The sequence below is a fragment of the Brassica oleracea genome, chromosome C2, assembly GCF_000695525.1.
Source record: "Brassica oleracea var. oleracea cultivar TO1000 chromosome C2, BOL, whole genome shotgun sequence".
Taxonomy (NCBI): domain Eukaryota; kingdom Viridiplantae; phylum Streptophyta; class Magnoliopsida; order Brassicales; family Brassicaceae; genus Brassica; species Brassica oleracea.
In genome coordinates, this window is record NC_027749.1 from 23,794,366 (window position 1) to 23,806,727 (window position 12,362).

The following is a 12,362-nucleotide window of genomic DNA, read 5'->3' on the forward strand; positions in this document are numbered from 1 at the left end:
CTCACATTGTTTCTCCTGCCCAGGGAGCTTTCGTCGCAGGCCGGTTGATTTCAGACAATGTTTTAGTTGCACATGAGATGGTGCACGGTTTAAGGATGAATCCCCTATGTAAGTCTGAATTTATTGCTATAAAAACAGACATGTCGAAAGCGTACGATCGAGTGGAATGGGACTTCCTTGAAGCTTTGTTTCAAAAACTGGGGTTTCATCAGCAATGGATTTCGTGGATTATGTGTTGTGTGCGATCAGTGTCTTTCTCCATCTTGCTAAATGGACAGTCCTATGGCCATTTCAGGCCTAAAAGGGGGATCAGACAGGGGGATTCACTATCACCATTTTTATTTATTTTGTGTGCTGAAGCTTTGGTCCACACAATGAATCAAGCGGAACACCAAAGGCTGGTATCAGGGATGAAGTTAGCTCCAACGTGTCCTGCGGTGCAGCATATTTTATTTGCAGATGACAGCTTCTTTCTATGTCGGGCATCACTAGCAGAGTGTGCAGAATTTCTTCGACGTCTGAAGTTGTATGGCGCCTCTTCAGGCCAGGTCATCAATTTTCAAAAGTCTGCAATAACATTTGGTGTTAGTCACGATCCGGTTATGAAGAGATTGCTGTCTGAGTTCCTGAATATAGAGAATGAAGGTGGTGATGGGAAGTATCTTGGATTACCTGAATGTTTCAGTGGTTCTAAAAGGAAGTTGCTTGCGTATATAGGGGAAAAGTTGGGTAAAAGACTTCAAGGTTGGTTTGCCAAAAAGCTTTCCCTTGGTGGAAAGGAGGTTCTCCTTAAGTCAATTGCTATAGCTTTACCTGTTTATGCTATGTCATGTTTTAGATTGACAAAGCATCACTGCCAGAAAATCATGAGTGCAATGGCGAGTTTTTGGTGGGATGAGTGTGACGAAAAGAGGAAGATACATTGGGTATCATGGCCACAACTCTGCATTTCTAAGGAGAATGGTGGCTTGGGATTTAGAGATATTGAAGATTTTAACCAAGCTCTCCTAGCAAAACAGGCTTGGAGGTTGTTAAATGAACCTAATAGTTTGCTTGCGAGGATTTACAAAGAAAGGTATTATGCTAATACGGGTTTTATGGAGTGTGGGAAAGGGTATAGACCGTCGTACGCGTGGAGGAGCATCCTTTTTGGCAGGGAGTTGTTAAGTAAGGGGCTGATTAGATCCATCGGTGATGGCCAGTCAACTTTGGTGTGGAGTCAGAAATGGATTATGGATGAAGTTCCGCGCAGACCTATTAACAAGGAGATGATGATTGATGTTAACCTGAAAGTCTCCGATCTTAAGCTGAATGAGAATCAATGGGACGGAGATAAGCTTCAAGAGATCTTTCCTATTAATGAGGTTAACCGGATATTACATATGCATGTGGGTAACATAGCGGACAAAGACATCTGGGCTTATTTCTCTCATGGCTCTTATAAGGTTAAGAGTGGATACATTGTGGCTAGAAAAGAAAAGGAACAGCAGGCTTTACAAATGAGTTTGGCTACTCAAGGGTTGTTGGAGCTGAAGAGAGCCATTTGGAAGGTCCCAACAGTTCCAAAAATTAGAAGTTTTATGTGGAGAGCGGTTTCTGGAGCCTTAGCTGTCTCTGAAAGACTGAATACATGTGGGATGCATTTGGATACAGTCTGCAAGCTCTGTAAACAAGGAGTAAAGTCGATCAAACATGTTCTTTTCGAATGTGAGATTGCACAGGAGATGTGGTCTTTAGCGGGTTTTCACCAAGGTCCATCGATAACTGATAATAGTCTGATTGGTTGGTTGTCAAGCTACCTCAAACTAATGTCGGTGGAATCCCTTCCGGTCTCACAAAGAAGAGCGATACCTTGGGTTCTTTGGAGCATTTGGAAGAATCGAAATAAGGTCCTGTATGCAGATTCTCAAGACTCACTAGCTTCTCAAGTTACTCAGGCAGGTGAAGAGGCTAGGACCTGGAATGAGTTAAATGTAGAGCAGCAACGTTTGGAGTCTATAGGTGGCCTGTTGGGAGAGAACAGGAGATGGGATCCACCATTACTAGGTACTGTGAAATGTAATATTCACTCGAATTGGAGGAACGCTAAACTGCAAAGTGGGGGCGCTTTTATGATTCGTGATCATAGAGGGGATGTTCTTCATCATGCGCGAGAAGCATTCACGTTCTCTCCTGATAGATTAACATCGGAGTTGCGATGTTTGGAATGGGCGCTGCAAAGTATGAAAGATCTCGGCTATCATGATGTAGTGGTTGGGTCTGATCTGCATGATCTTATCAGTGCCGTAATGAGACAAGTAAATTGGCCAAGGTACAGGGCAATACTGTCAAGAGTGAGTACACTCTGTTTGTCCTTCCCTTCTGTGGCCTTTGAATCTGAGTCTGCATCATCAAATGGTATTGCACGGGAGATTGCTAAGAGCGTGCTGCGCGACGGGCGTTTTCAATCTTATTTGGCAATGGGTGGACCAGCATGGCTTCACCAACAATTTTTTAGAGAAGCAAACCTTATACACTCGTAGATCTTTTTTAAGATTGAGTGTTTATATTTTGTTGTCTCTATTGTTCTGTTTCACTACTTTACCTTTTAGGTTGTATTATTCATGATTTGAAGTTAAAAAAAAAGATATACATGTTTTTAAGTCGGGTACAAATCGGTTCTTATCGGATCAGGTTTATTCGGATCTGTTCTTTTTGAGACCGGGTCTATTCGGGTCGGTTTCTTTCGGTTCTGGTTCTTTCGGGAAAAAAAATTTAGATCCAAAAGGTACTTGTAAAGTTTTGGTTTGGTTCCGGATCGGTTATTTTTGATCGATTCTGGTTCGGGTTTTCGGGTCCAGGTTAAAATGCCTAGGCCTAACACCAGCTAAAAAAATCTTGATAGACTACAAAACTGATGAAAATAATTGAGATTATACACATGAGGATGATGTGTTGTAAGCTGTATATATATAGTAATGATTAGTATGGTTAAGATTGAAAATAAGTTTAAGTTAATAAATTGCACTTTTTTAAAGTTAATATATTGTATATTTTAATCATTTTTGTGTTTTAATCTTTTTTTGCTAAATTCGTTTTAATCTTTTTATTATATATCTAAATACATTCACAAAAATAATGAAATAAAATTGCATTCAATCGAAATGACTTTTGGTGTGATAATAAATTTTATCGTTTTCTTTATGAATAAATGAACATTATTAAATATGTGTTTTCTAAACAGTATTTATTTACATGAATAACTCGTTTATAACTATTGGGGGATATAAAAGAAGGAGCTGCTTTTTGGAAGGGGAAATTTATACACATGAGGATGATGTGTTGTAAGCTGTATATATATAGCAATGATTAGTATGGTAAAGATTGAAAATAAGTTTAAGTTAATAAATTGCATTTCTTAAAGTTAATATATTGTATATTTTAATCATTTTTTCTCTAAATTCTTTCTAATCTTTTTTTATTATATATTTAAATACATTCACAAAAAAATAATCAAATAAAATTGCATTCAATCGAAATGAACAACATTGAGACATAGTTTAAACATTTATTAGTAAATTTTGGTGTGATTATAAATTTTATTGTTTTCTTTATGAAAAAATGAACATTATTAAATATGCGTTTTCTAAACAGTATTTATTTACAAGAATTAAAAGAAGGAGCTGCTTTTTGGAATTATTAGGCCTGGGCTTTACGCATTTGATATCAGCCCGTTAAAAATGCAGCCCAGATGCTAAACGATACCTGAAGAAACGCGGCAACGACTCCGGCGAATCCTCAAATCCCTAGAGAGATCCTCTGGATTCCCAATTTCCTTCACCACCAGCCTCGTCGGGAATCCATGGAAGATTGAGACCGTCACCTTATTCCACCATCTCCTGAAACCGCTCCAGGTTAGCCTATCACTTTCGCTTTTTCAGCATCCGATCATGCAAAAGCCGTTACCGTCGTCATCGATTTCGAGTGATTATGCGTCACTGGTTTGGTGTCTTTGTATTTGAACTCGCAGATACTGATGGATACTGAGCCTGTTCAACCAAAGCAAAAGCGACTGTCAAGAAAGAGATGGACACCGTCACTCGACAAGGTCTTAGCTGATCTGGTCGTTAAACAGATCCAACTAGGAAACAGACAGAACAACGTCTTCGACAGGAAGACATGGCTCAACATACGTACCGACTTCAACCACCAGACAGGACTCAACTACAACAACAATCAGCTTAGGAAACATCTTAATGTTCTGAGACAACGTTATGATTCGGTTAAATCTTCTCAGCTTCATAACCAGCTTGTTTTGGAGGATACAGGATGTATCTTGGGGTTGGACTTGTGGGAAGATTTTGATGTAACTCTAATTTCTTTTTTGTGTTTATTGGAAAAAAAAAACAATTTAAATCGCTAGGCGGTAATTAGTATGTTGAGTTTTGTTACTTATGGTTCTCACTTCTCACAGGTGCAGCCTAGGAGTGAACCGGTTAAAGTTAAGGACTGTCCCATCTATGAGCAGCTTTGTACTATATATGGTGATGTTTCCTCTGTGGGGATGTATGCTCAGTCAAGTCACTTTGAAGGATTAGAAGAGTCAATGCCAAATCATACCTCAGAGAGTTTACCACCAACGCCAAATGTGGAGAGAAAGAGGAAGAGAGAGGCGGATACGAAGACTTCTTATGTGTCGCCTAGCCAGATTGATCCAGCAGTAATGGAAACTATGGCAGGTGCTTTGTCAGACATGATGACTGGTTTGAGGTCAAGGATGGTTGGTTTGGAGACGGAAGAAGAAGATGATAGGTTTAGTATCGCGAACTGCATCAATGCGCTTGACGAGATCGAGAATGTGGATGAAGGTGTTTACTTTGCAGCTTTAGATCTTTTTGAGAGTCCTGGTCTTAGAGAGACTTTTATGTCTCTTAAAGCTAACAAGTTGCGCTTGACATGGTTGCAAGTTAAGTGTAGGAACAAACTTACTCCTTCAGTTGCACAACTAGGTTGACTTCAAGCTATATATATGGATTTGGTCTTTTGTAGCTTTTTTTTTTTTCTTTGGCTGCTGATGACAAATAGTTTAGGAGGAAAATAGTATCAGCTGTAAGGTTGGTCTATCATGTTTGCTCATTACAACAGAAATAGGTTTTCTTTCAACTGTTTCAGTTTCCAAGTCATGATACCTCACATGTTTTGGTGAAGACAAAACAAAAGAGTATTGTACAGATGTAGTAAATTACACATAAGGGAGAAAGAGACACCTTTGATATGGTTCTGTAGTGAAAAATGTTTAGTCATCGTCCTTAAACTCCCTGAGCAGAACAAAAGTAAGAGAACATGTGTGTTAGTATCTAAAAGAAGAGTTCGGTCTGGTTATGTTCTGATTGAAAAGTATGGTGTGTACGTACCTTCGATCAAGGTAACGAGGTTGAAGACCAGAGCCTTGACAAGTAGTGCAAGTTAAGGAACCAGCACCATCACAGTTGATACAGTTGGAGACTTCCTTCTCTCCCCCACCAAGCTCTACTGTAACGTTACCACTTCCCACACACAATCTACATTTCTCTGCTCTATGACAAAAGAGATAATCTTTAGACATACAAAAAAATGTTTAAAGATGAGAGAGGAAAGACATACGAGCTCCGGTTCCATTGCAGGGAAAACAAGGTTGAGTATTCTCTCGCTTAGCCTAAGTACGTGTGAGCCAAAAACGACGTCGTTTCGTCAACTTCATTACACAAGGCAAGTGAGATCAGAATGTGATAAAGACTTACGGCATTGTCGATTTGTGTCTCGTAGAAGACAGGGATTCCGATGCCCAATGCGACGCTGGCCACGCCTACAGAGATTGCGATTACCTAATTACGAAACAACAAAATCACTCAGAACCTTACAAACTCTATCTAGCATAGAGCGGTGAGGATCAGACCGTGTTCGTGTCGACTTCTGCTTTGATTCGTGGATAACATGTTGCCGGCGACCGGAGACGGGAAGGAGACTGAGTGTAACTGACGGGGGAGTGAATGAACGGAGATTGAAGACGAGGCGGAGATGAAACTGACACTCGCATTTTAGCCTTTGTTGCTGTGAAGTCGCCTAAGCGCGCGAAGACGAGAGGAGCAAGAAGAAGAAGAAAGAAGAACCAGTGGTTTTGGGTTGATCTCAGCCACTAGACTAGAATCCGAATTTTTTTAGAGATGGTTCAGATTACACTACACCGCAATTATCACCTGAGGCATGTTTTTTTTTTTGGGAAAATTAAAAAAAATGAGAAGATTTGAATTTTTGTTCGTCACAATAAGACTTTTCATATTTTTGACAATTTTAGACATATTTTACCCTTCTCTAATGGGAAAAATAGTAAATTGAATTTTAAAAATGTAAAACAAATATGAAAAGTGTTGGAAACATAAGTATGACAATATATATGTTTAAACTTTTTTAAAGAAAAACTGGAATCATATTTTATTTTATCTTCTAGTTACAGTTAAAATACTCATTCTGGTAATCTACCTAGTTTATATGTCTCATTCTAAGTTTTAAACATAAATATATCATGGGTATATACCGTAAACTACCATTTCTTGTATATTCCAGCAAAGATAGATTCAGTTACGTTATAATCAAGAAAGATGTCTTCGGTATACATACAGCTTGATAACGATATATAGCCACAACTCGATGATATAGGTTGGTTATATTACGTTATATAACTTGTTCTGCCTTTTACCTTATATGACGCCTACAGGAACAATACATCTCTCACCAACTATCCGGTGTTCTGCTTAGGTAGTGTACATATTCTAGGCAAATCGTGAAAATATGGAAACTTTCATATTCGGTTAAAGAAGTTTCCTAAATCTAAACTAAATCTACCCTAAATCCCTCAAATATATTTGAGAATATTTTCTCCACGTTCTCCTCCTCCTCCTCCTTCCACGATCTTTTTTTCTTCTTTGTGTTTCCCTCTTCTTCATCCAGAAAGTCATCTCTTCTCTCTATCAACACAACATGGTTCTAATCTATGTTAACTCTAGTGAATGGGTGTCTAGTTGCAATGAAGAGTGGAGTTTCATGGTAGACACATCAAGGCGTGGTCGAATGGTAACATTAGAAACTACTACTCCATTGGAGAAGCTCAAGAGGATCGTGTGTGAGGATTATGGGGTGGACTATATTGTTCTTAATACTGAGTTCAGTTATTCGATGGTGCGTGCAGAAGGTATAGATGAGTCTACATATTTCATGATCAACCAGTGCGAGGGAAGACATTCATGTGCTCCTACAAAGAAAAGGAAATTCGGAAAAACAGCATCGGCAAGAACAATTGGGACTCTGATACAACATCGATTCGGTGATGCAAATGATGGCCCAAAAGAAAATGAAATCATTCAATTTATGAGATTGGAGCATAGTTGTGAGATTACTTACTGGCACGCTTGGGAAGCTCGTGAGTTTGCTATTGCAGCTGCTACAGGTATACCGGATCGCAGTTATGTTAAAATACCAGCATATTTGCATATGATTAAAGAAGCTAATCCTGGTACGCATACTCACTATGAAACTAATGAGAAGGGAAGATTAATGCATCTATTTATGTCAGTTGGGCAATCAGTTAGAGGATTCTACAATGCAATGCGAAGGGTGATTGTTGTTGATGGAACTTTTCTGAAAAATAAATACAAAGGTTTTTTACTTGTTGCTACTGCTGTAGATGGTAACTCTAATTTGTATCCGATTGCATTTGGGGTTGTTGATTCGAAGAATGACGATTCATGGGGTGGTTCTTCAGACAGTTGAAAGTGGTTATTGCTGATTGTCAAGACCTAGCTTTTGTCTCAGATAGAAATTCATCTATTTCTAAAGCGATTGGGACTGTCTACCCTCAATCAGCACATGGAATTTGCATTCATCGCTTGTTGACCAATGTGGTTGCATTTTTCAAGACAAAAGGGTTGACTGCCTTGGTGGAAAAAGCTTCACGGGCATATAGCTAGGTACACTGAATTTCAGGAATGTATCACCAAAATTTTTGAAATGAGTCCTGAGCTTGGAAGATATCTGCGGGAGGCTGATGTGCGCAAATGGGCTCGTTCTCTCTTCCCTGGTGAAAGGTATGACATTAGGACCACAAACCCTGCAGAGTCGATAAATTCAGTTCTGAGAATACCTAGAGAATATCCGGTTATTCCTTTGCTAGATAGTATAAGAGAACTGTTGACTCGATGGTTCTATGAGTGTCGCTTGGTAAGCTCTAAGCATCTTGATCCTTTGACCACTAAGGTGGAGAAAAAGATTGATAGGAGAATTGTGAAGGCAAAAGGGTTTCAACTCTACAAGGTTGACGACTTCAAATCGCTTGTGAAAGGAGACAAATATGATTGTCATGTTGATTTGGAAAGAAGAACATGCACATGTGGGAAGTACAATATAGGAAAAATTCTTTGCCGACACGCCATTCCTGCCATTTATTCACGAGGTATGGAAGTATAAACACATGAACTTGGGACATATTTATTTTTGTTAATTTCAGCATATCGACTCCAATCAATCACGTTTATGTTGGTACAGGCATGGAAGTGCACATATTTACCGATGGCTTATACACCACTCCAGCGTGGAGAACCGCCTATGTGGAATCCATTAATCCAGTAGCAGTTCCAGAGTGTAAATGGAATGTCCCTGCTGAAGTTAAACTTGCTAAGGTTTTACCACCAGGGACAAGAAAGAGTGCTGGTCGGCCAATAAAGAGAAGGTATGAATCAGTAGAAGACAAGATAAAATCTTCTCAAGGATCAAGAAAGAATAAAAAGCACAAATGCAGTCGTTGTGGTACCGAATGACACAAGAGAGGAACATGTGATTTACCCATCTAGTTTGTTCTGCTGTCTCTGTTTTGTTTCTTATTGATCTTGAAACATAGTGATCTTCTGTTTAAGAACCTATTTGACCATTTGGTATTTGCTAAACTCTTGAGACTAATCGATCTATGTTTGTGACAATTTGGTATTTGCAAAATTATTGGTTCTAGTAGATGATAATCACCAAGAAATAACAAGAAACATAGTCTTAAACTTGTTTGAAAAGAAAAACAACAATTTGAGGCAGCACATGAACATCATGCATATGCAAGGTACATGAAGACCATCGCCAAACAACACACAAACAAAGCTTTTATGATCCTTAATACCCTAATGCATTTTGTGATCTTCTATTCACAATGTGCAATTGCATCTTCCATCTCTTCAATTATACTCTCATGGCCTTTCATCATGGCCTCACCATCTCTCACTGATTTCTGAAACGCGATATTGTCAACAAGCAGCACGTCAAACAGGTCCTGGAAGTCTTCAATCTCCTCAACAACCGACTTATCAGTCCATTTGAACAAGTGAGCTTTGTCCTTCATCATCAACATCGAATAAATGATTATATTGAAACAAAGACAAAGTTTCATGATCATAAGACTAACCTTCTCAGATCCCATCAGACAACGATGAAATAATCTTCCTGGATTTTTAACTGTGTTTGAAGTGAAACGAGACACTTCCTCACCGCAATTGCATCTCGTGGAAATTCCGCGTTGTTTGGCGACTCGATCTGTTGGAGTGGATGAAGAATTGGCCGAAGACATGATTGGGTCGATCTCAAAATTTTCGCCGCTGCTATTCTCTCTGTCGAGAAATAATGAGGAAGAAAAGGGAGTAGGTCAAAAAAATTAGCTAAACGACGTCGTTTCATACTTCTATAACGTGTATTCTATCAAAGGCAGATCAAGAAAAAATCACAAAAAATACGTCTACAACCTACTATCAAGCGTATGTACTTTGTCTTTAAATCCTCTAAATTAGTTTCAAAACATGGAGCAAAGAAAGTGGCATGACAATTGATCAATTGATAATTAGTATAAGATTTACATTACAAGTGAATAAATAGATGTAATGTGTGTTTGGGGTTATTATGGTTTTGACTTTTGTTTGAGTTAAGGGTTTAGGGTATATTTGAGGTTATGGGTTTGCGGTTTAGGGTTTAGTTAAAGTTTAGGGTTTATTTAGGGTTTAAGGTTTGTTTTTGAATTATGGATGTATTATGAATGTGTTTTTGGTCCTCAGGTTTTATGATCATGTAGTACACTATTCTTTGTAGAAAATCAAATTAGAAGAACTAAAAATCCTACAAAAACAAAGATAGAATTGTCGCATAATTCCTAGAAAATCCAAAGCTAGAGTTGTTACAAATTAAAATTTCCAAATAAGACACATAATCAATCTTCGAGGTCAAAGACCTCTTCTCTCTCCCACGGTGAAGGCACATATCGTGTCATTGCCTCAGCGTAAATGGGATCGTTTGCAGCCTCCCATAAGTCCACACCAATCTTCTGTATGCAACCCATGATTATTTCATCATCCAATAAACTGAAGTCGATACCAAGCAGATTGCATTCCAAGTGCTTGAGTGCGTATGCACCGCAGTCACAACAAGACTTGTTCAATCTCGTCTTCATAGGTACATCCACGATAGAATATGATGCGAGGAGTAGCTGTTTCTGTCTTTCAGGTGGTGCAACGGCCTTCACTATCCTAGGAATCATAGCAGCAAACTTCTCGACGTACTGTCTATTCTTTCCCCCACCGCAGTCAAAGACTTCCACCTTTTTTTCACTTTTTTTAATAATGTTGACGCAGACAGCAATCCAGTGATTACCTACGTTGGACAATACTAAATTTGTAAAAGAAAGCCAGCTGAAAACTAAGAATTCTAGAGGAGTGTTGATTACCATTTACAAACAAAAGAAAGTAGAGACGATCAACATCGACACCCCAAACTTGATCAATCCGCCCATGAGATGGAATCTCTCCTCTCCCATAGCCAAGAAGAAAATCAGGCAATTCATAGGCTTTTTTGTTAGGAAGGAACTTGTTGTATGCAACGTGGATTTGGAGGTAGAACATAGCATTCATGAAAGCAACACGGCTTGGAGCCCAACGCTTCAAAATTGTGTTGACTCTCCATATAAACATAACTGCACCCATTTCCTGAATATGCACAATGAAAATAAACTAATGTAGCAAAGAAGATGTGTAACAAAGATAAATTCAACAAATTAGTAAAAGAAAACATTACCTCGTTGCCAAGCCATTTTCCAGGACTTACTATCCTTGTAGCTATAGACAAATTTAAGATTGACGGACCAAGTGGTAAAGGTGTTGGTTTCTTAACCCATTCCGTGAATCCTAGCCATGATTCTTCGGAGCAATAATACAGTGACGACTGCGGAGAAACCATCTGTGCGCAATGGTGAATCAGTAAGCTGAAGTCCTTTTCATTTATTCCATTTCTCCCAATGTGACGGCAGTGGAACTATTGAATCTTGGACTGAAGTCCTTGGAGTCCACCACTCATCTCCCTTCTTGGTCTGAGATGGATCAAAGCCGGGCACATATGAGGTCCGAGAAAGACCTTCAACGCCTTGCGTTCCTATCCCGGGAATGAAATCATTTGCCATAAAAGCCTTCATGTCTTCATTAAAAGGCGCTTGCTTAGGTCCAGTAGAGAGAATCTTATGCTTCCTTTTTTCCATACCACGAGCCGGAAGCCTCTTCTTACCCCTTCTTGATGTAGAGCCTAGGTTCTTTGATCCTTTTGGAGTATGGTAGTCTTCATCACTCCCAGCCGCTTCATCATTCACAGCCGATTCATCAATCACAGCCGATTCATCATTCACAGGTGCTTCATCATGAAGATCTGAACAAACCTCTGGAGCTTCTTCGATTTCCCAAATTTGGTCACTAAAATCATGTCCTGTTCTTATCAACTCCATCAGGTTCTTGACTCTATCATCCTCCACATCATCATCTCTGCGAAAAGCATCAGATTGGACTACATCATAATTTCCTCTCCAGTCGATATATGCATAGATGTCATCCTACACAAGAAAGGTACAGAGAGTTAGATCCTATAAAACTCATAGAAACCGGATGGACTCAACTTACATAAAGATATGAGATTACCTCAGGGGTCAGTATTTGCTCCAACCGAATGATCTCCTCATATGACACCTTTCCAGCTCCCATCCAGTTTATGCATCTAGGACCGTTCGTGAAACCTTTGTCAAGTTTTTTTCCACAAAGCTTCCCAATCTTTGGTACAACTTTCATTGCCCAAATCTGGAAGGCGTACGAGAATCCATCCAACACATAACTAGTAGTCTTATCCTTCAGGTTGTCACGAGTTTTGGTTATTGAGTTGTAGAGAAGGTCATAAGCAGCAACTCCCCAAGGATACTTTCGAACCTTCTCAAGATCCATGACCACCTTGATGTATTTGAGAGGGATATTAGCCTTCTCATCTCTCGCTAAAACCACACAAAGAATGAT

The 12,362-nt window shown here is 39.2% G+C and overlaps 5 protein-coding genes across 7 annotated transcripts; 3 read left to right on the forward strand and 2 right to left on the reverse strand.

Moving 5' to 3' along the window:
* The first annotated feature begins 3,666 nt into the window (after nucleotides 1-3,666).
* On the forward strand, nucleotides 3,667-5,021 carry LOC106321265 (L10-interacting MYB domain-containing protein-like). Of its 3 annotated transcripts, none has more exons than XM_013759583.1 (3): nucleotides 3,667-3,893; nucleotides 4,010-4,345; nucleotides 4,460-5,021. In XM_013759583.1, the coding sequence occupies exons 2-3, from the start codon at nucleotides 4,016-4,018 to the stop codon at nucleotides 4,991-4,993; spliced, it is 864 nt and encodes a 287-aa protein (XP_013615037.1). In that variant the 5' UTR covers nucleotides 3,667-3,893; nucleotides 4,010-4,015; the 3' UTR covers nucleotides 4,994-5,021. The 3 variants fall into 3 exon arrangements, with proteins under 3 accessions (XP_013615037.1, XP_013615024.1, XP_013615031.1); XM_013759570.1 differs by having other exon boundaries at nucleotides 3,675-3,893; nucleotides 4,454-5,021; XM_013759577.1 differs by lacking the exon at nucleotides 3,667-3,893 and having other exon boundaries at nucleotides 3,903-4,345; nucleotides 4,454-5,021.
* A 61-nt stretch (nucleotides 5,022-5,082) lies between these two features.
* Nucleotides 5,083-6,187, reverse strand: LOC106321284 (protein disulfide-isomerase LQY1, chloroplastic-like). The gene is made up of 5 exons (XM_013759589.1): nucleotides 5,915-6,187; nucleotides 5,760-5,843; nucleotides 5,623-5,674; nucleotides 5,394-5,550; nucleotides 5,083-5,297 (listed from the first exon to the last, which is right to left on the reverse strand). Exons 1-5 carry the CDS (start codon nucleotides 6,053-6,055, stop codon nucleotides 5,276-5,278), a joined length of 456 nt encoding a protein of 151 aa, XP_013615043.1. The 5' UTR covers nucleotides 6,056-6,187; the 3' UTR covers nucleotides 5,083-5,275.
* Nucleotides 6,188-6,996: 809 nt separating this feature from the next.
* On the forward strand, nucleotides 6,997-7,785 carry LOC106323779. The gene has a single exon (XM_013761847.1). It carries the CDS (start codon nucleotides 6,997-6,999, stop codon nucleotides 7,783-7,785), a length of 789 nt encoding a protein of 262 aa, XP_013617301.1.
* A 237-nt stretch (nucleotides 7,786-8,022) lies between these two features.
* On the forward strand, nucleotides 8,023-8,828 carry LOC106323780. The gene is made up of 2 exons (XM_013761848.1): nucleotides 8,023-8,464; nucleotides 8,557-8,828. The coding sequence occupies exons 1-2, from the start codon at nucleotides 8,023-8,025 to the stop codon at nucleotides 8,826-8,828; spliced, it is 714 nt and encodes a 237-aa protein (XP_013617302.1).
* A 2,480-nt stretch (nucleotides 8,829-11,308) lies between these two features.
* Nucleotides 11,309-12,293, reverse strand: LOC106323781. Its single transcript, XM_013761849.1, has 2 exons — nucleotides 11,997-12,293; nucleotides 11,309-11,911 (listed from the first exon to the last, which is right to left on the reverse strand). Exons 1-2 carry the CDS (start codon nucleotides 12,291-12,293, stop codon nucleotides 11,309-11,311), a joined length of 900 nt encoding a protein of 299 aa, XP_013617303.1.
* Nucleotides 12,294-12,362: the final 69 nt, after the last annotated feature.

Coding starts and splice junctions, on each gene's coding strand:
- LOC106321265 (XM_013759570.1), top strand. CDS start 4,016: ATGGATACTGAGCCTGTTCAACCAAAGCAAAAGCGACTGTCAAGAAAG. Junction 4,346..4,453: donor ACTTGTGGGAAGATTTTGAT/GTAACTCTAATT, acceptor CACTTCTCACAG/GTGCAGCCTAGGAGTGAACC.
- LOC106321284 (XM_013759589.1), bottom strand. CDS start 6,055: ATGCGAGTGTCAGTTTCATCTCCGCCTCGTCTTCAATCTCCGTTCATT. Junction 5,551..5,622: donor CTGCAATGGAACCGGAGCTC/GTATGTCTTTCC, acceptor GTCATAGAGCAG/AGAAATGTAGATTGTGTGTG. Junction 5,298..5,393: donor CCTCGTTACCTTGATCGAAG/GTACGTACACAC, acceptor TGTTCTGCTCAG/GGAGTTTAAGGACGATGACT.
- LOC106323779 (XM_013761847.1), top strand. CDS start 6,997: ATGGTTCTAATCTATGTTAACTCTAGTGAATGGGTGTCTAGTTGCAAT.
- LOC106323780 (XM_013761848.1), top strand. CDS start 8,023: ATGAGTCCTGAGCTTGGAAGATATCTGCGGGAGGCTGATGTGCGCAAA. Junction 8,465..8,556: donor TCCTGCCATTTATTCACGAG/GTATGGAAGTAT, acceptor ATGTTGGTACAG/GCATGGAAGTGCACATATTT.
- LOC106323781 (XM_013761849.1), bottom strand. CDS start 12,293: ATGGATCTTGAGAAGGTTCGAAAGTATCCTTGGGGAGTTGCTGCTTAT. Junction 11,912..11,996: donor AGCAAATACTGACCCCTGAG/GTAATCTCATAT, acceptor TTTCTTGTGTAG/GATGACATCTATGCATATAT.